At 38.8% G+C, this 18,162-nt stretch overlaps 1 protein-coding gene across 4 annotated transcripts in view; it reads left to right on the plus strand.

The window, feature by feature from the left end:
• The window catches only part of CCDC146 (coiled-coil domain containing 146), a 177,279-nt gene that overhangs the window by 92,906 nt on the left and 66,211 nt on the right, over window positions 1–18,162 (plus strand). For all 4 annotated transcript variants that reach the window (XM_073652283.1, XM_073652281.1, XM_073652284.1 and 1 more), the window contains exons 6-10: window positions 294–470; window positions 3,069–3,142; window positions 10,319–10,546; window positions 11,472–11,658; window positions 15,581–15,676. In XM_073652283.1, the coding sequence (XP_073508384.1) occupies window positions 294–470; window positions 3,069–3,142; window positions 10,319–10,546; window positions 11,472–11,658; window positions 15,581–15,676 (762 nt within the window). The remainder of the gene's footprint in view (window positions 1–293; window positions 471–3,068; window positions 3,143–10,318; window positions 10,547–11,471; window positions 11,659–15,580; window positions 15,677–18,162) is intronic.

An 18,162-nucleotide genomic window follows, 5' to 3' on the forward strand; every position in this document is an offset into this window, starting at 1 on the left:
CGCGCATAGATTATGGTTATGTATACAGATGGTAGATGGGTTGGTGGAGCTGGTAGTAAACGTTTGAGGAAATATATAATTACATTTATAATATTATAATCAATAGTGTGAGCTGCTCAGAGCAATTAATCAACTTGCAATTATTATCATACAGCTTATAAAGTTGGCAGGGACAATTATGGGTAAATTTATTGTTTTTATTGCCTTTTCTGAATCTCTCCCAATTTCCTCCTGTTTACTTTTTTCTCATGAGAGATATAGATGCACAATATAAATATGTTATTATATTATAGGAGTTAGAGAAGAGGGCGAAACTGCTAAAAGAAACCAGCGATGAGCTGCAGAAAGAGAACACCCAGAGAATACTGGAGATTAAAGCACTGAAGGAAGACTTGGCCTTAAAGGAAAGAGAAATTCAAAGAGAGCAAGTAGAACTTGAAACGATACAAGAAAAACAAGAAGTCATAAAGGTGCGATGTTTACAGGCCAACAGATATTTGTGCTGCACACATTTATTTATTATCCTTCCTTCTGCTACTTCATCCCTTCCTGACCGGGTGATTTTCCTTCTTTTTTTTTTTGTGCATTTTCATTTCTTTCCTCCCCAACATTCATGAGCCATAACTTTTTAAGTTTTCAGACAATTCAGCCATACGAGGCCTTGTTTTTTCTTTTTTTTTGCGGGATAAGTTTTAGTTTTGAATGACACCACTCATTTTCCCCTTAAAGTTACTGAAAAATGAAAAAAAAAAAAATCCAAGTGTAGTGACATTGCACAAAAAATGCCGTATGATTACAGCGATACCAAACTTGTGTATGGGTATATGTTCAGGTGCATCTCACAAAATTAGAATATCATCAAAAAGTTAATTTATTTCAGTTCTTCAATACAAAAAATTAAACTCATATAGAGTCATTACAAACAGAGTGATCTATTTCAAGTGTTTATTTCTGTTAATATTGATGATTATGGCTTACAGCCAATGAAAACACAAAGGTCATTATCTCAGTAAATTAGAATAATTAACAAAAAACACCTGCAAAGGCTTCCTAAGCATTTTAAAAGGTCCCTTAGTCTTTTTCAGTAGGCTCCACAATCATGGAGAAGACTGCTGACTTGACAGATGTCCAGAGGGCAGTAATTGACACACTCCACAAGGTCCCAGAGTTCCAATTTTCAGTATCACTGTGCTTGATTGGCCAGCAAGCTCGTCTGACCTTAACCCCATAGAGAATCTATGGGGTATTGTCAAGAGGAAGATGAGAGACACCAGACCCAACAATGCAGACGAGCTGAAGTCTGCTATCAAAGCAACCTGGGCTTCCATAACCCCTCAGCAGTGCCACAGGCTGATCGCCTCCATGCCACGCCGCATTAATGCAGTAATTGATGCAAAAGGAGCTACGACTAAGTATTGAGGGCATTTACTGATCATACATTTCAGTAGGCCAACATTTCGGATTTAAAAAAAAAATTTCAAGCTCTTGTTATAAAGTATTCTAATTTACTAAGATAATGACTTGTGTGTTTTCATTGGCTGTAAGCCATAATCATCAACATTAACAGAAATAAACACTTTAAATGGATCACTCTATTTGTAATGACTCTATATAATATATGAGTTTCACTTTGTATTGAAGAACAGAAATAAATTAACTTTTTGATGATATTCTAATTTACTGAGATGCACCTGTATATATATATTTATAAAATGGTGTAAAAAAAAAAAAACATTAGATGATATGCTGTTCAAGTCACCTGACTGCTGGGGTCCTGGTGCTGGTTTAACGGTGACATCTCCTCTGCCTGTACACCGCAGACTGGAGTACATCTCTGGCGCCGCACAGCACTTGTCAAATGCATTTATTTCATTAAGTGGTGTGTGCTCTTAATGAATTGGACACAGCTTACTCCACTACTCCACTTCATGAAGGGTGGTGTTTTACACGCTAGTCTTAATGAATCAGTCCCATGGTGTCTTATACAATGAAAGCAAAAAGCAACACTTATAAATTGTAAATAATCAAAACCCAAGACAAAAACAAAATAACCAAACACCGTGCAATAAATATATAAATAGCAGTAGTGCATGGAAAATAACATAGGGTGCTGACTTAAAATAATTTTGATCAAAAAAATGTAAAAGCCATCCTACCATGTCAAGGTGACCCTATTTAGGATGGTCCTAACCTCTAGTATTAAAACCTTACCATATGTCAAGAGACATAATGTGAATAAGGGCTGATAAAGGCCTGAGACCCAGTTAATGGACACCCAGCCATGCGGAACCATATAACTATATGAATGTAATGTCCAGCTCATGGAAAAGGGAGGCCACACCTTTATATGCACAGAGCACAGAAAAACTGAAACAAAAACCTAAAGAGATGAACTGGAATATAAGTTGGTGTTCCTGCAGCGTATAGGCGCACGTTCACACTGGCCACTAAACAGACAAAATCCAAGAATTGTAAATGTAATGGAACACATCAGAATACCTCAGTATTACATGCATTTAGGTAAGAATTGCACCCTGAAATTCACTTTATACTGTTTCTCCACTTTTCATAGATTTTTTTTTTTGTAAGTGCGATTGCCAACTATCACTCAAAGACAAATGTGACTTTCAAGTTATAACAGGGGGGCCTCTGCCCTAAATTAAGGTAGGGGGATGATTAAATAAAAAAAAGGTTGTCAATTTCTTTACTTCCACAGAAGGAGGAAAATCTAGAATGCTATGAGAAATTGAAATGTAACTCTTATGCTGTTTGTAACCTCTAATATTGTAACACGACCTGTTAAGAGTATGAGAAGCAATTCATTCTGATGTCTAGGGCCTTGTTCATACTTGTAATGAAGTTTCAGCGCAGTTCCAGATATCATGTATTTACTTACAGTACGGCCCATCGGGGTGTACATTGTTTTACAAGAAGATTCTGACAGTTTGCAATAGAGACTCTGAATAGGTCCAAATAGAGAAAAGGTAGAATGTATGAGAACAGAACATTAATGGATAAATATGCTGGTTTTCTTTTCTTTTTGATCTGTCCTGTGTGTTTTGTTTTAGGATGAACTTGTTCAGGTCCAATACATTCCAGAGCAAATTGGCAAAGACATTGAGAAGATTAATCGGAAAACAATGTAGGCCATATAATTTTAATTTGCAAAACGTGTATGAAGCGTATAGCAATGAAAGAGTTAAAATGAATAATGATGACCACATAAACATCCAGCCAAGGGCTATACACAGGCATTTCCGACATGGAATGTTTTAATTGGCTGGCCCGGCCTTTCTCAGATTTGGATTTTTCAACCATTCCCGATGTAAACACTTGTTCTGCCTGACCTGCTAAGGGAATTTCAATATTTGTTCAAAATGGACTATGAAATCTAATATCTACTAAAGCTAAAACAAATGTGCACAAATAATGAGGCTGTGTATGTGTTTATACTGTACGTACAGTACTGTGCAAAAGATTTAGGCGTCTGTGGGAAAAATTCTTTGAAGTAAGAATACTTTAAAAAATAGAAATGTTAAATGGTTTATTTTAATAAAAAATAAACAAAATACAAAGTGACTGAACAAAAGAGAAATCTAAATCAAATCAATATCTGGTGTGACTGCCCTTTGCTTACAAACCAGGATCAAAGCATCAGTTCAAGGTACAGTTGCTAGTACATCGTTTTTGAAGGAACTCGGCAAGGAGGTTGTTCCAAATATCTTGGAGAACTAACCACAGATCTTCTGTGGATGCAAGCTTGTGCATATCCTTCTGTCTCTTCATGTAATCTCAGACAGACTCTCTGATGTTAAGATGAGGGCTCTATGGCGGCCATATCATCATCACTTCGAGAGTCAAAATTATTAATCTCTTTCATGACAAGCGTTTTTAGTACTTAGTATAGTCCCTTTGATCATAATAATTATTATGATCTTCTGCAAAGCCAGACACCGGTTTCTGGCAGCATTCCTGAGAAACATTAGCCTCTTCCTCATGGACAATGGCCACCAGTTCACTAATATTCTTGGGGTTTGCAGATAGATAGATAGAAAACAAGTGACAGAAAGCAGCACTGGCAAGCAATAAAAATGTGAGGATGCCAGGTCCTCCAGGCATGTACCAAACCTTTTATATAGAGTTGAAAAAAATGAAGATAGCACTCCTTCTTTAGAAAAGTTGATGGTGATTTATTAGCCCATAGGGGCTCCAGCAATGTTTCGGCTCAAGGTATGAGCCTTTCTCAAGCAATGTGCAAAGTGAACTGACGGTATTTATCAATGCATCCATTAACGAATAGTTATTGTGGCAAGACTCACCGCATTCTATCTTCATACACATAGCACAGAATATCGGCATCTGGCTAATAAAACTGCGCATGTCAGAATATTCAATACCTGAAACCCCCATGGTTGGCGGAAGTATACCTCACGCCATCTTTAGAATGGTAAAATCCACCATGGTTACTGCGTAGGAGCTTACTGTACCTTCTTACTAGAGGTTACAACCTCAGCAGAGGTAGCGCATGCTATGTGTATGATGGTAGAATGGGGTGAGTCTTGCCACAATAGCTATGCATACCTGATATTGATACCAATTAACTGCTTTATAATGTATTACATGTATATAAATTATGATCTGGAAATGTTATAAATTGCATTGGAATAATTGTCTGTTTCTATGTAATTATGTATAATATACTCTTCTGAAACATCTATGCATAGCACTTATGCACTTTATGAACATAATTTGTTAATGGATGTATTGATAAATACCCTGTCAGTTCACTTTGTACATTGCTTGAGAAAGGCTTATACCTTGAGCCGAAACAGTAATGGGCTAAATTTATTAGCCAATTACCTATGGGCTAATAGATCACCATCAACTTTTCTGAAGAAGGAGTGCCGTCTTCATTTTTTTCAGTTCTAGATAGACAGATAGATAGAAAATAAGTATTTGATACACTGCCGATTTTGCATGTTTTCCCACATACAACGAATGGAGAGGTGTGTAGTTTTTATCATAAGTACACTTCAACTGTGAGAGACAGAATCCAAAAATAAAAACCAGAAAATCACATTGTATGATTTTTAAATTATTAAATTGCATTTTATTGCATGAAATAAGTATTCGATCACCTACCAACCAGCTATAATTCTGGCTCTCGCAGACCTGTTAGTTTTTCTTTAAGAAGCCCCCCTACTCTGCATTCATTACCTGTATTAATTGCACCTGTTTGAACTCATTACCTGTATAAAAGACACCTGTCCACACACTCAATCAATCACACTTTAAGCCTCTCCACCCACCCTGGCCAAGACCAAAGAGATGTCTAAGGATACCAGGGACAAAATTGTAGACCTGCACAAGGCTAGAATGGGCTATAGGACAATAAGCAAGCAGCTTGTTGAGAAGGCAAAAACTGTTGGTACAATTACTCGAAAATGGAAGAAACACAAGATGACTGTCAATCTTCCTTGGTCTGAGGCTCAATGCAAGATCTCATCTCGTGGGGTAAGGATGATTCCGAGAAAGGTCAGGAATCAGCCCAGAACTACACTGGAGGACCTGGTCAATGACCTGAAGAGAGTTGGGATAACAGTCTGAAACATTTCCGTTAGTGATACACTAGTCCATCATGGATTAAAATCGTGCAGGGCACGCAAGGTCCTCTTGCTCACACCAGCACATGTCCAGGCACGTTTGAAGTTCGCCAATGACCATCTGGATGATCCAGAGGTGGTATGGGAGGAGGTCATGTGGTCAGATGAGACCAAAATAGAACTTTTTATTATCAACTACACTCGTCGTGTTTGGATGAAGAAAAATGGAAAAGAAAAACAAGGTCCAGCATCCAAACGATATTCTTTAAAAGTCCATATTTTTTTTCAAAAGTTAAAAGGGTATAATATGCATGTTAGCAATGGAATAAAATTTAAATTAAAAGTACATAGCTATAACGACGCATTTCGATCTAAATGATCTTGATTGCTATTAGTCACTGCTATGTTTGAGGAAAGAAATAAACTCAGCGTATGACATCACATCTTGTGTATTATTTAAACCCACTTGCACCCATACCCTTAGTGGGTTTAAATTGAAAGAAACACCCTATTAACCCTCAATGGTAAAGATGCAGCAAAAAAGAAAAATTCACCTAACCATATCAAATATATAAAAAATATATAGGGAAGCATATTATTCATAATGATAAATGAGGTCCTGCTGAACATTCATTCCCAAGGGGGACCTTGTTTTAAGTTGATGAATCCACCACGTTTCCCGATTGACTAATTTACTCTTCATGTCTCCACCCCTGGTGGACTTTTTTACTCGCTCAATACCTGTTACCTCTAAACTGGAGATGCTGCCGTTATGGATCTGTGCAAAATGCTTTGAGGCTGTTGTGCTCTTATGTAAAAGTTTTCCGATAGCGTCTGACATTTGTCATCTGATTCTAACTTTCAAGGGGCCACCTGTACATCCCATATACTGGATGTTACATATGTTACATGTAATCAGGTAAATAATATTAATGGATTTACAATTGATATATGTGTTAATAGTGTATTCTTTATGCGTGGCTGTAGAAATAAAAGTTGTAGAGTTTTTCATGACCTTACAACAAGTGCAGACAGTATGTCCACATGTTTAGGACCCTTTGGTAGGCAACCAATTTTGGTAAATCCTTTGGTTGACAAACACTGTTATCCTTGATGTACAGGCTGGGAGATAACATATCCCCTAAACTAGGGGCCCCTTTAGCCACAAACTTGACAGGTTGCATCAATATCCTCTTCAATTTCTTATCTTGAGTCAATGTGGGTATACAATGCTTTATTATATCAACAATATTATGAAACTCTGGACTAAAAGTTGAAGAAAAAACTACATGATTCTGATCTTTCATACCTTCCCTCCATTTATTGTTTTATTGTTGCTCTCAAGCATTGATTGTCTCTCCTTTTTATCTTCTATACTTGTGGCTCGGCCCAGCATCCAATTTGGATACTGCATGTGTTTCATTCTATTACAAACTTCTTTTGTTTCTGCTGTATATTGTGTATTGGGGGTTAAGTTCCTTTTGTATCTGTAGAGTTCTCCTACTGGTATATGCCTGATCACATGTTTTGGATGACAGGAGGTGGCACATAAAATAGAATTAGTGGCACTTTCTTTCCTGTATGGGGAAATAACCACTCCATTAAAAGGGTCCATGGTTAAATCAGTGTCCAAAGTTAATGCTTTTTCACTAATTGTGAATTTTAGATTGATATTAATATCATTAATGTGACCGAAAAATTCCTGCGTCAAATCCCCCGATCCATCTCACACCAGGAGTAGGTCATCTATAAAACGGGAATACCACCTGATGTGGGAGGAGAAAGGATTTGCGCAGGAAAAAATGAATTTTTCTTCCCATTCTGATACAAATATATTAGCGATCGCAGGTAAGAAGCTGGACCCCATGGGTGCCCCCTTTTTTGGAGGAAAAATTGGTTATTGAATGAAACTTAATTATGTTTAAGCAAAAATTCCACCGCCAAAGCTAAAAATTCCCTCATTGGTTTTGAAAAACTACTGTACTTTGCCAAATGATTGGTTAACGCTATTACCTTCTGATCATGTGGTATTGAGCTATGACACCGCAGGACACCCTGATGCAACAATCCAGCCATTTAGTGCGTTCTAAAGAGGATATAATGTGTTTTGTGTCTTTCAAAAAACTAGGCATATTTGGAACCAGTTTTTGTAGATACATATCAACCCATACACTCAATTTTTTTCGCTATAACTTCCAATTTCCGCAACAATGGATCAAAAGGGAAGAGGGGGAATCCCCTTATGAATTTTTTGTTAGGGAGTGGAAAATGGGAGCAATAGGTGAGTGGACTCTCAAGTCTTCTGATAAATTTAAATTAATTACTCCCATTTCTACTCCGTCTAACAGAAGTCACTCCAGTTTAGCCTGAAAAATAGAAACAGGATTATTCTTTAGTTTACAGTAAATGTCCATCATTGAGCATAATCAAATTTTGTTTTTCATATAAATCTGAATCTAGAACAATGGCTCTTCTCTTGTTACTTCCCTCCCCTCCTCCCCCCGTTTTTTTGGAATGTGAATAGGTCTCCCTTTCTATTGATTTCTCTTTAATGTATTCACGTTCTGCACATTCACATGTGAAGGTTCCGAAGAGTTATCAGAACTGGGTATCGTCCATACAATCAAATGTTGACGTGTCAGTCTCAGAAAAACCAACTCTTTTGAAGAAATTTTCCTTAATTAATGAGCGGTTTTGTTTTCTGTTATATTTACCACTCTTTAGTATAGATTTAGACAAATAATCTGACTTCTGTGAAGTCAATTTCTTCCAAGTGTAGACCTCATTCCTGGTATAATCAGTAATCAGATTGTCTCGCTCAAATTTGTTCTTTTTGTTGCTATATGTTCCTTCATTTTATTAATTTTAAGTTTGATAATATTGTTCCAGTCCTCATACTGCGTTAGTGATGTAAAGATTTTCAAATTGCCTTTAAATTGAGGATGAGTACAACCCCAAAAACAGCGGCCCAACCGTGAAGCATGGTGGGAGAAACATCATACTTTGGGGCTGCTTTTCTGCAAAGGGGACAGGACCACTGCTCCGTATGGAAGGGAGGATGGATGGGGTCATGTGTCGCGAGATTTTGGCCAACAACCTCCTTCCCTCAGTAAGAACATTGAAAATGGGTCGTGGCTGGGTCTTCCAGCATGACAATGACCCGAAACACACAGCCAGGGCCACTAAAGAGTGAATCCTTAAGAAGCATTTCAAGGTCCTGGAGTGGCCTAGCCAGTCTTCTACCCTGAGCCCAATAGAAAATATTTCGAGGGAGCTGAAACCTGAAAAATTTGGAGAAGATCTGTATGGAGGAGTGGGCCAAAATGCCTGCTGCAGTGTGTGGAAACTTGGTCAAGAACTACAGGGAATGTCTGACCTCTATAGTTGCAAACAAAGGTTTCTGTACCAAATATTAAGTTCTGTTTTCTATCGTATCAAATACTTATTTCATGTAGTACAATGCAAATTAATTATGGAAAAATCATACTATGTGATTTTCTGGATTTTTTTAGATTCTGTCTCTCACAGATGAAGTGTACCTAAGATAAAAATTACAGACCTCTCCATTCATTGTAGGTGGGAAAACTTGCAAAATTGGCAGTGCATCAAATACTTGTTTTCCCCACTGTATATATACCCATATCGCATGCATATTGCATAGATCACCGCTGTTCCCGGCTCAGAAGCTGGTGACTTTTCGCATTACACAGTGCTGGGAAATTCAAAAGTCTCCAGTCACACAGAGTAACTGCAGACTTTTCGTTTTAGACCAGACGATCCCATTAAAGGGATTCCGGGGACCATACAATTTGTGCCAGAACGTATCCTGAAGGTATCCACAACCAAAAGGCAACCGCATGCACGCTCCCAGGGACCCCTATGTACGGTATTTAGGGTCACGGAATTAGATGTCGGTCAAATTCCGCCCTTACACCTCTGGCTGTTTTTCATTAGTAACACTTACTTCCAACCTTTTGTTAACTCTGGCAAAGAAGATCCAGGACTGTGGAGCAGCTAGAATCTTACATCAGGCAAGAGTAGGACAAAATTCCCATCCCAAAACTACAGCAATTGCTCTCCTCACTTCCAAGAGGTTTACAGACTGTTGTCAAAAGAATAGGAGATACTACACAAGTGTAGACATGTCCTTTCGCAACTTTTTTTTAATTGTGTTGCTGCCATCAATTTGTAAATATTTTTTTTTTCAAATGAAATGGAAAAATTTAAAATTTTCAACATCTGATCTGTGTTCTATTGTGAATAAAATATGGCTATAAGAGATTTCCAAATCATTGCATTCTAGTTTTCTTTACATTTTACACAGCGTCCACATTTTTTGGATTTGGGGTTTTATATTTATAACGTATATACTACTTTAATGATGAAGTATAGACCTCTGCTACCGCCATGTACATACACACGGTCAGTGTGACCTTAAAATCTATCTGACTACATTTTTTTTAAATATACAGAATAATGTGGCTCAATGTATCTTGAATATGCTAAATCCTTTCATTGCATTCTTGGCCCGTGGGTCACAAAGTTATAGCTAGGAAATATGCATTAAACATATTATACATCATCTGGCAGAGGGTACTTGAGATCAGGAAATGAAGAGATATCCCTAATGTTTAGATTGCCATGTTTAAAGTGAGGTTTTATCCTGAAATAATTTTAGACTTGTTATTACGTCTCATACTTTGTCTCAATTACAGAGAAACAGGAAAGAAAAAGTTAAAGCTGGAGGAACAGTACCAAGAGTTAAACCACAACCTCAAAAAGATAGAGAATAAAACCAAAAAAATGTTGGAGGAGAAAGAAGATGTTACAAAGGAATTGGATGGGAAAAGGACATTTATGGAAAATAAAGAGCAGGAATGTAATAATCTGACCAAACTACTGGAGTTTTCCAAGGAAAATGAAGCACTCGCTCTTGGAGAAAGGTTACATCTTTTTACACCTTTTTATCTATCTGTGCTGTAAACGGAGTTAGTACAGCTGCAGAAAATGTTGTATCCGCAGCAGGTGCTATAAGCACTTTCCATTGTAAACCACTTGCAATCCTGCCGGTATATTGTTCAGAAACAACCAGCATAGCTGGAATAATAAATAGAATTTTTAGAAAAATTCAAAAATCAAATAGAAAATAGCAAAAAGGCAATGTAACTTACCAGCCACAGGTTCAAGAGAAATGCACATCAGGACGCGGCCGCCCCCCTCCCCCTTGTAGGAAGGAGATGACACAGGTGCGGAACGACATGAGTAATCACTCTCAACCACTCACACTGGAGGAGTGACTGCCCCGCAATATAACCGCACCAGATGAAACCTGCAAATAGGGTGCCATTCACACTCGCGGCACCGTGCCTGGCCAGCATCCTATTAAACGCCCTTTCTATTCGGCACCCTCTCCGTGCATCGCAGAGGTGCAATGCCCCCATTCACAGGGTCACCATAAGTGGGCCTGGCCGCGCCCCGGCAGATAAAAAAGTGCAAAAAAATATATATCATATGAGGTATTAGTTGATATTTTGGCCAAAATACGTAAGCTCGCAACCCAAACGTCAAGGGTCCTCACGATTTAGCGAGTCCCTACTCTATCATTAAAAACAACCAGCATAGCCAGAATAATAAATAGAATTTTTAGAAAAAATCAAATAGAAAATAGCGAAAAGGCAATGGAACTTACCAGCCACAGGTTCAAGAGAAATGCACACCAGGACGCGGTTTGTACGGTTATATCATAGACTACAATATAGAGTTTAAAGGTGGCATTCTCCCTGTAGCAGGTTTCTTCTGTATGACTCTGATTTGTGAATGTGTACTCATTACTTTCCATTACACTCATTTCCACCTTTGGATTTCTAGGGCAGCTTTTGATCTTAACCTTCGTCATGCCATGATAGAGAAGCAGTCACAGCATGATGCTCTTACTCGTAAACACAAAGAGAAAGACCGGGATATGCGAAATATGAAGAAATTGGAGCTACAATTGAAGTCAGCAAACGATGGCTTAATACACACACAGTCTTTATATGACAAAAATAAAGCAGAGGTATACACTTATTATTCATAGCAGAAAATAGACACTTTGTTTTCATCAAACATTTTACTCCAGAAAACTGGCTTAAATGCTGTGAAAAGTTGCTATTTTTGCACAATGGGGAGTTGCGCAAAAAAACTGCGATTTTTGGTGTTTTCATGCCAGTATGAATCAGTTCTGCGTGGAACTAGAATGGGGCAAGGCATAAAAAATGCCAATGTTTTGTACACCAGAAATGTTACTCCAGTCCCTGACTAGAGTAGTATTTCTGACATCTCATAAAGGTAATCTGTCAGCAGTTTTTTGCTTTGTAATCTGAAAGCACCATAATGTAGGAGCAGTGACCCTGATTACAGTGATGTGTGACTTACTGGGCTTTGTTTTGCTTTTTCAGCTGTGCACTAAGCCAGGCTTGATGAATCAGCCCCTTTGTGTTTTATAACCTTACCCATATTTATACACTGTTGGTTCACATTTTGCTGTTTTTTGTTTTTTTTTTAGAAATGATATATTGGAAGGTGGGTGACAGCAAATTGGTGCACTGGACTGATTGATTACCAGGACAATCTATTTTATGCTTAATTTTAAAGTGTGCTTCCAATAAGCTTCACAGTTCTCTTAGACCATCTAGTGCATTAACATTTGACTCCTTTATTATCATTTTCTACTATGTTACGTATAGAGTGGATCTGCAGCCCAGTCATGATCATTGTTTCTACAAGTCTTCTAGCTTATAATAATAATCTTTATTTTTATATAGTGCCAATATATTATGCAGCGCTATTACAGACATTATCATCGCTGTCCCCTTTGGGGCTCACAATCTAAATTCCCTGTCAGTATGTCTTTATAGTGTGGGAGGAAACCGGAGGAAACCCTCACAAACACGGGGAGAACATACTAACTCCTTGAAGATGTTGTCCTTGGTGGGATTTGAACCCAGGACCTCAGCGCTGCAAGGCTGCAGTGCTAACCACTGAGCCACCGTGCTGTCCTGACATCAGTGTTTCATCAATGATTTTCACTTATGAAAAAAATCAATAAATTACAAAGCTTCTCCTTTACTTACACATAATAATGTTACTTTATGATTTTCACAGACGCATAGACTTGTATTGCTAATTATGATATGTAATACAGATTGAAAACGGACATGTCCCCATGATTTTTTGGGAGACATGCAATCTTTGAATAGCAACTTAGATTATAATGGGTACGTGTTCTATCCGTGAAATCAACAGATAGAGCACATGCATGAAAAATGTATGTCTGAATGATACCTATAGAAAGGTTCTTCAGCATTGTTATTTTAGTTAGATATAAGAGATCGTTTTTAATGTGTAACTATAATTATACAGTACAGACAAAAGTTTGGACACACCTTCTCATTTAAAGATTTTTCTGTATTTTCATGACTATGAAAATTGTACATTCACACTGAAGGCATCAAAACTATGAATTAACACATGTGGAATTATATACTTAACAAAAAAGTGTGAAACAACTGAAAATGTCTTATATTCTAGGTTCTTCAAAGTAGCCACCTTTTGCTTTGATGACTGCTTTGCACACTCTTGGCATTCTCTTGATGAGCTTCAAGAGGTAGTCATCGGAAATGGTTTTCACTTCACAGGTGTGCCCTGTCAGGTTTAATAAGTGGGATTTCTTGCCTTATAAATGGGGTTGGGACCATTAGTTGTGTTGTGCAGAAGTCTGGTGGATACACAGCTGATAGTCCTATTGAATAGACTGTTAGCTGCTTTTTTCTTGCCATAATACAAATTCTAAGTAAAGAAAAACGAGTGGCCATCATTACTTTAATAAATGAAGGTCAGTCAGTGCGAAGAATTGGGAAAACTTTGAAAGTGTCCCCAAGTGCAGTTGCAAAAACCATCAAGCCCTACAAAGAAACTGGCTCACATGAGGACCGCCCCAGGAAAGGAAGACCAAGAGTCACCTCTGCTTCTGAGGATAAGTTTATCCGAGTCACCAGCCTCAGAAATCGCAGGTTAACAGCAGCTCAGATTAGAGACCAGGTCAATGCCACACAGAGTTCTATCAGCAGACACATCTCTACAACAACTGTTAAGAGGAGACTTTGTGCAGCAGGCCTTCATGGTAAAATAGCTGCTAGGAAACCACTGCTAAGGACAGGCAACAAGCAGAAGAGGCTTGTTTGGGCTAAAGAACACAAGGAATGGACATTAGACCAGTGGAAATCTGTGCTTTGGTCTGATGAGTCCAAATTTGAGATCTTTGGTTCCAACCACCGTGTCTTTGTGCGAAGCAGAAAGGGTGAACGGATGGACTCTACATGCCTGGTTCCCACTGTGAAGCATGGAGGAGGAGGTGTGATGGTGTGGGGGTGCTTTGCTGGTGACACTGTTGGGGAATTATTCAAAATTGAAGGCATAATGAACCAGCATGGCTACCACAGCATCTTGCAGCGGCATGCTATTCCATCCGGTTTGCATTTAGTTCGACCATCATTTATTTTTCAACAGGACAATGACCTCAAACACACCTCCAGGCTGTGTAAGGGCTATTTGACCAAGGAGGAGAGTGATGGGGTGCTACGCCAGATGACATGGCCTCCACAGTCACCAGACCTGAACCCAATCGAGATGGTTTGGGGTGAGCTGGACCGCAGAGTGAAGGCAAAAGGGCCAACAAGTGCTAAGCATCTCTGGGAACTCCTTCAAGATTGTTGGAAGACCATTTCCGGTGACTACCTCTTGAAGCTCATCAAGAGAATGCCAAGAGTGTGCAAAGCAGTCATCAAAGCAAAAGGTGGCTACTTTGAAGAACCTAGAATATAAGACATATTTTCAGTTGTTTCACACTTTTTTGTTAAGTATATAATTCCATGTGATAATTCATAGTTTTGATGCCTTCAGTGTGAATGTACAATTTTCATAGTCATGAAAATACAGAAAAATCTTTAAATGAGAAGGTGTGTCCAAACTTTTGGTCTGTACTGTATATAGGTTTTTATATATGACAGGTGCAGCACAGTGCTGCTGACTGGTGGGGTCTCGATTCAGAGACCACCACCAATCAGTCGAGATACTACTCTGAAGTCTGTAGCTCTTTTTTGAGCTGCTTGCACAGAGCTGAATAGGAAATCTATGTGTCCGTAGACTGTTCTGAGAGTGAACATACAAACTCATGGACCTACTATTGAGCTTGTAGACAGCTCTGTGCCCACAGCTCATAAAGAAGCTGCCGACTTCAGAATGGTATTTTGACTGATGGCTGGGGGTCTCAGGACCCAGACCCCAAAAATCAGCAGCACTGTGCAACGTCTGTCATATATAAAAACGTTTAAATCATGACATTTACGCTTTAAAGGAGTTTTCCACGTTTGGCACGAAAATCTGCAGTCTATTTAACTGCAGAGTTGTGAACTATCACAGCGCACACACTGTGTGTTGTAAGGATTCTACGGTGCCGGCAGCAGGAGCGGGTGTTCATGTGACTGTAAGTATGCGATATGCATTCTCCCGGCCATATTCCGACTAGATGTGCATGGCCTCACTCAGTACAAGTGCATTCTCGTCAGAATGTGGTTGGAAATGTGCACATTGCATACTTTTGATCACATGTCCGCCCTGTCTCTCTGCATGCAACGGAGAATTCTGACAGCATATACAGTGTGCACTGTGAGTATTCACAAGTCTGCAGCAGCCGCATAGAGTGACTGCAGACTTTTATGCCAAACCTGAACAACCCCTTCAAATACTGCAACTGCCTATTCCATAGTTTCACATTGCATCAGCATTGTTAGTGCAAGAATATTAAGGAGTTGCTGGGAAATGAGTTTATTAATTTTGACACTAAGTTGGAATTATGCTTCAAACAGGATCTTCCAATTTTTTTTTCTAAAGTTGATTGCATACGCTTTAAATGACTAATGTTGTTTTTATTTTTGTAGATGGACATTTTTCCAAAAGATGATGTTTTACTTATCGAAAAGAGGAAGGAACTGCGTAAAGAAGTTGAGACACTCAAAAGGCAGTTTGTACAACAGGTTGGCACATTTTGTTGTGTTACTGTTGCATGTTATTGGACTTTTCGCTCTTGCGAGATTTGAGATTTTTATCTGCAGACATTTAGAGATGCACATCTCCAGGTATCACCTATTACAGGGTGAAAGGACTGATAGCATGTAATGACTTGTGCTGCATAATGGCAGACGTTCTCTAGATCGCAGATCCTCAAATAATTTTATATTATACCAGTAAGAATCAAGTCACTTGCCAATTGCCTGCCACTATTAAAGTTCACCATTAAATAGCATATCTATTATATAGGTCATTTACATACTATAAAAAAACTATATCATGAGAAGTTGTGATATATACCAGATGCAACAATGATGACATCTGCATGTTGTTTGTTCATATCATGGTCCCATTCATTGAAATGCTGAGTTTGGACTTTAACCGCTTCCCGACCGCCCACTGTACATAAACGTCCGCGCTGCCTGGGGTCTGTGCAGCGCGGACGTTTAAAAACGGTGGGTGGTCTCGCAGCGCTCAGGACCCCCAGGGTCCTGCGAGAGCGGTGCAGAGCGATAGCTCTGACAGGGAACATCATCGGAACCTGATTGGATCAGGTCCCAGTGATGTTAACCCTTTGCTGTCTTCTATATGCCGCGATGTATAGTGATCGCGGCATATAGAAGACAGCAGGAGGAGAGGGGGTGGTATACTTACCTCTCCGAAGACCCCTGATACCTTCAAGGACCTTGGGTTGCTATGGCAGCTGGAGGTCACATGACCGCCTCCAGCTCTGCCATATATGGTGTCCTGCCAGCGTCAGCCTGCAGCTGAAGCCTGGCAGGACACACTGACTGTGTGAAGATCTCATATAATGTAATATATGTCTATTACATTACATGAGATCAGCGATCAGAAAAATAAAAATTATTGTCCCATACAGGGACTAAGTAAAAATGTAAAAAAAAAGTAAAAAAAAATGTTTTAAAACTGTTAAAAAAAAAATACTAAATAAATTAAAATAAATAAATAAAATATTAAACCGATAAATCCGTATATTTATGCAAAAATAAAAAAAGTACACATATTTGGTATCGCCGCGTCCGAAACAACCTGAGCTATAAAACTGTCACACTAATTAACTCCTTCTGTGCACACCGTAATAAAAATAAATAAAAAACGGAGCAAAAAACTATACTTTTTCCTCATATCGCCAAACAAAAAGAGGAAAAAAATGCGATCAAAAAGCAAAATGGAAATAAAAATGGTACCACTGAAAACGTCATCTTGTTCCGCAAAAAAAAAGCTGCCATACAGCTCCATCAGCCGAAAAATAAAAAAGTTATAGCGCTCAGAATAAAGCAATGCAAAAAAAATATTTTTTTCTATAAAATTGTTTTATTGTGTAAAAGCGCCAAAACATAAAAAAAAATACAGTAAGTGTAGTATCGCTGTAAGCGTACTGACCCGAAGAATAATGCTGCCTGATCACTTTTACCACACGCAGAACGGCCTAAAAAAAAACCTCAAAAAACAATTCCTGAATTGTTTGTTTTTGTTAATTTTACCTCCCAAAAAACGGAATAGAAAGCGATCAAAAAATGTCACGTACCCAAAAATGGTACCAATAAAAAGGTCAACTCGTCCCGCAAAAAACAAGCCGTCACATGACTCTGTCGGCCGAAATATGGAAAAATTATAGCTCTCAAAATATGGTGATGCAAAAACTAGATTTTGCAAAAAAAAGCGTCTTTTAGTGTGTGACAGCTGTCAGTCATAAAAACCCGATATAAATCTGGTATCTCTGTAATCGCACCGACCCGAAGAATAAAGTAATCACATCACTTATACTGCACGAGGAACGGCGTAAAAAATAAATAAAACCAATTCTTCACCTGCTACTGATTTGTTTATTATGTCTCCCAAAGATCGCAGTAAGGCTCTGCTCACATTTATCCTGCTCTCTGCGCTGAGCACTTACGCCAGAGTTTCCGTGTAAATCTCTGAAATACGTGATTCAGCCGGAACCCATGATGGAAGATTCCCTGTAATGAGGCAGATATAGGCCACTGTGAATGCCGTCTGGCCTGTGATCCCACGGTGTCATTTGTTTTAGGCGTGCATAAAAGTGCGGTTGGCCACAGTTTTGTGCACTTCTGAAAAAAAGGACACCGCTAAACAGAGGCCAGACGGAGTCCAGAGTAACTCTGCTGCCTCATTACAGTGAATGGATCCCGCAGGGGTTTCATCTGAATTACATCACTTGGAAATTTAGATGGAAACCCCGATGTAAGTGCTCAGCATAGAGCGCCGGATAAATGTTACGTAAAATGTTCCCAATAAAAGCTTCAACTCAGTCCTCAAAAAAAGCTAGTCCCCACTCAGGTCCGTCATCTGTTAAAAATATAAGGGACTTCCAAGTTACTGGTAGCAGAAAGGCTCTGGAAAAGCGAAATGGCCCTTGCCCCCCAAAAGAAATTCAGAAAATTTTGTGCTCCCAAATCCAAATGCCTAT

This window comes from Phyllobates terribilis, unplaced genomic scaffold (genome assembly GCF_046119375.1).
Source record: "Phyllobates terribilis strain yellow unplaced genomic scaffold, ASM4611937v1 Scaffold_11__3_contigs__length_659146591, whole genome shotgun sequence".
Classification (NCBI taxonomy): domain Eukaryota; kingdom Metazoa; phylum Chordata; class Amphibia; order Anura; family Dendrobatidae; genus Phyllobates; species Phyllobates terribilis.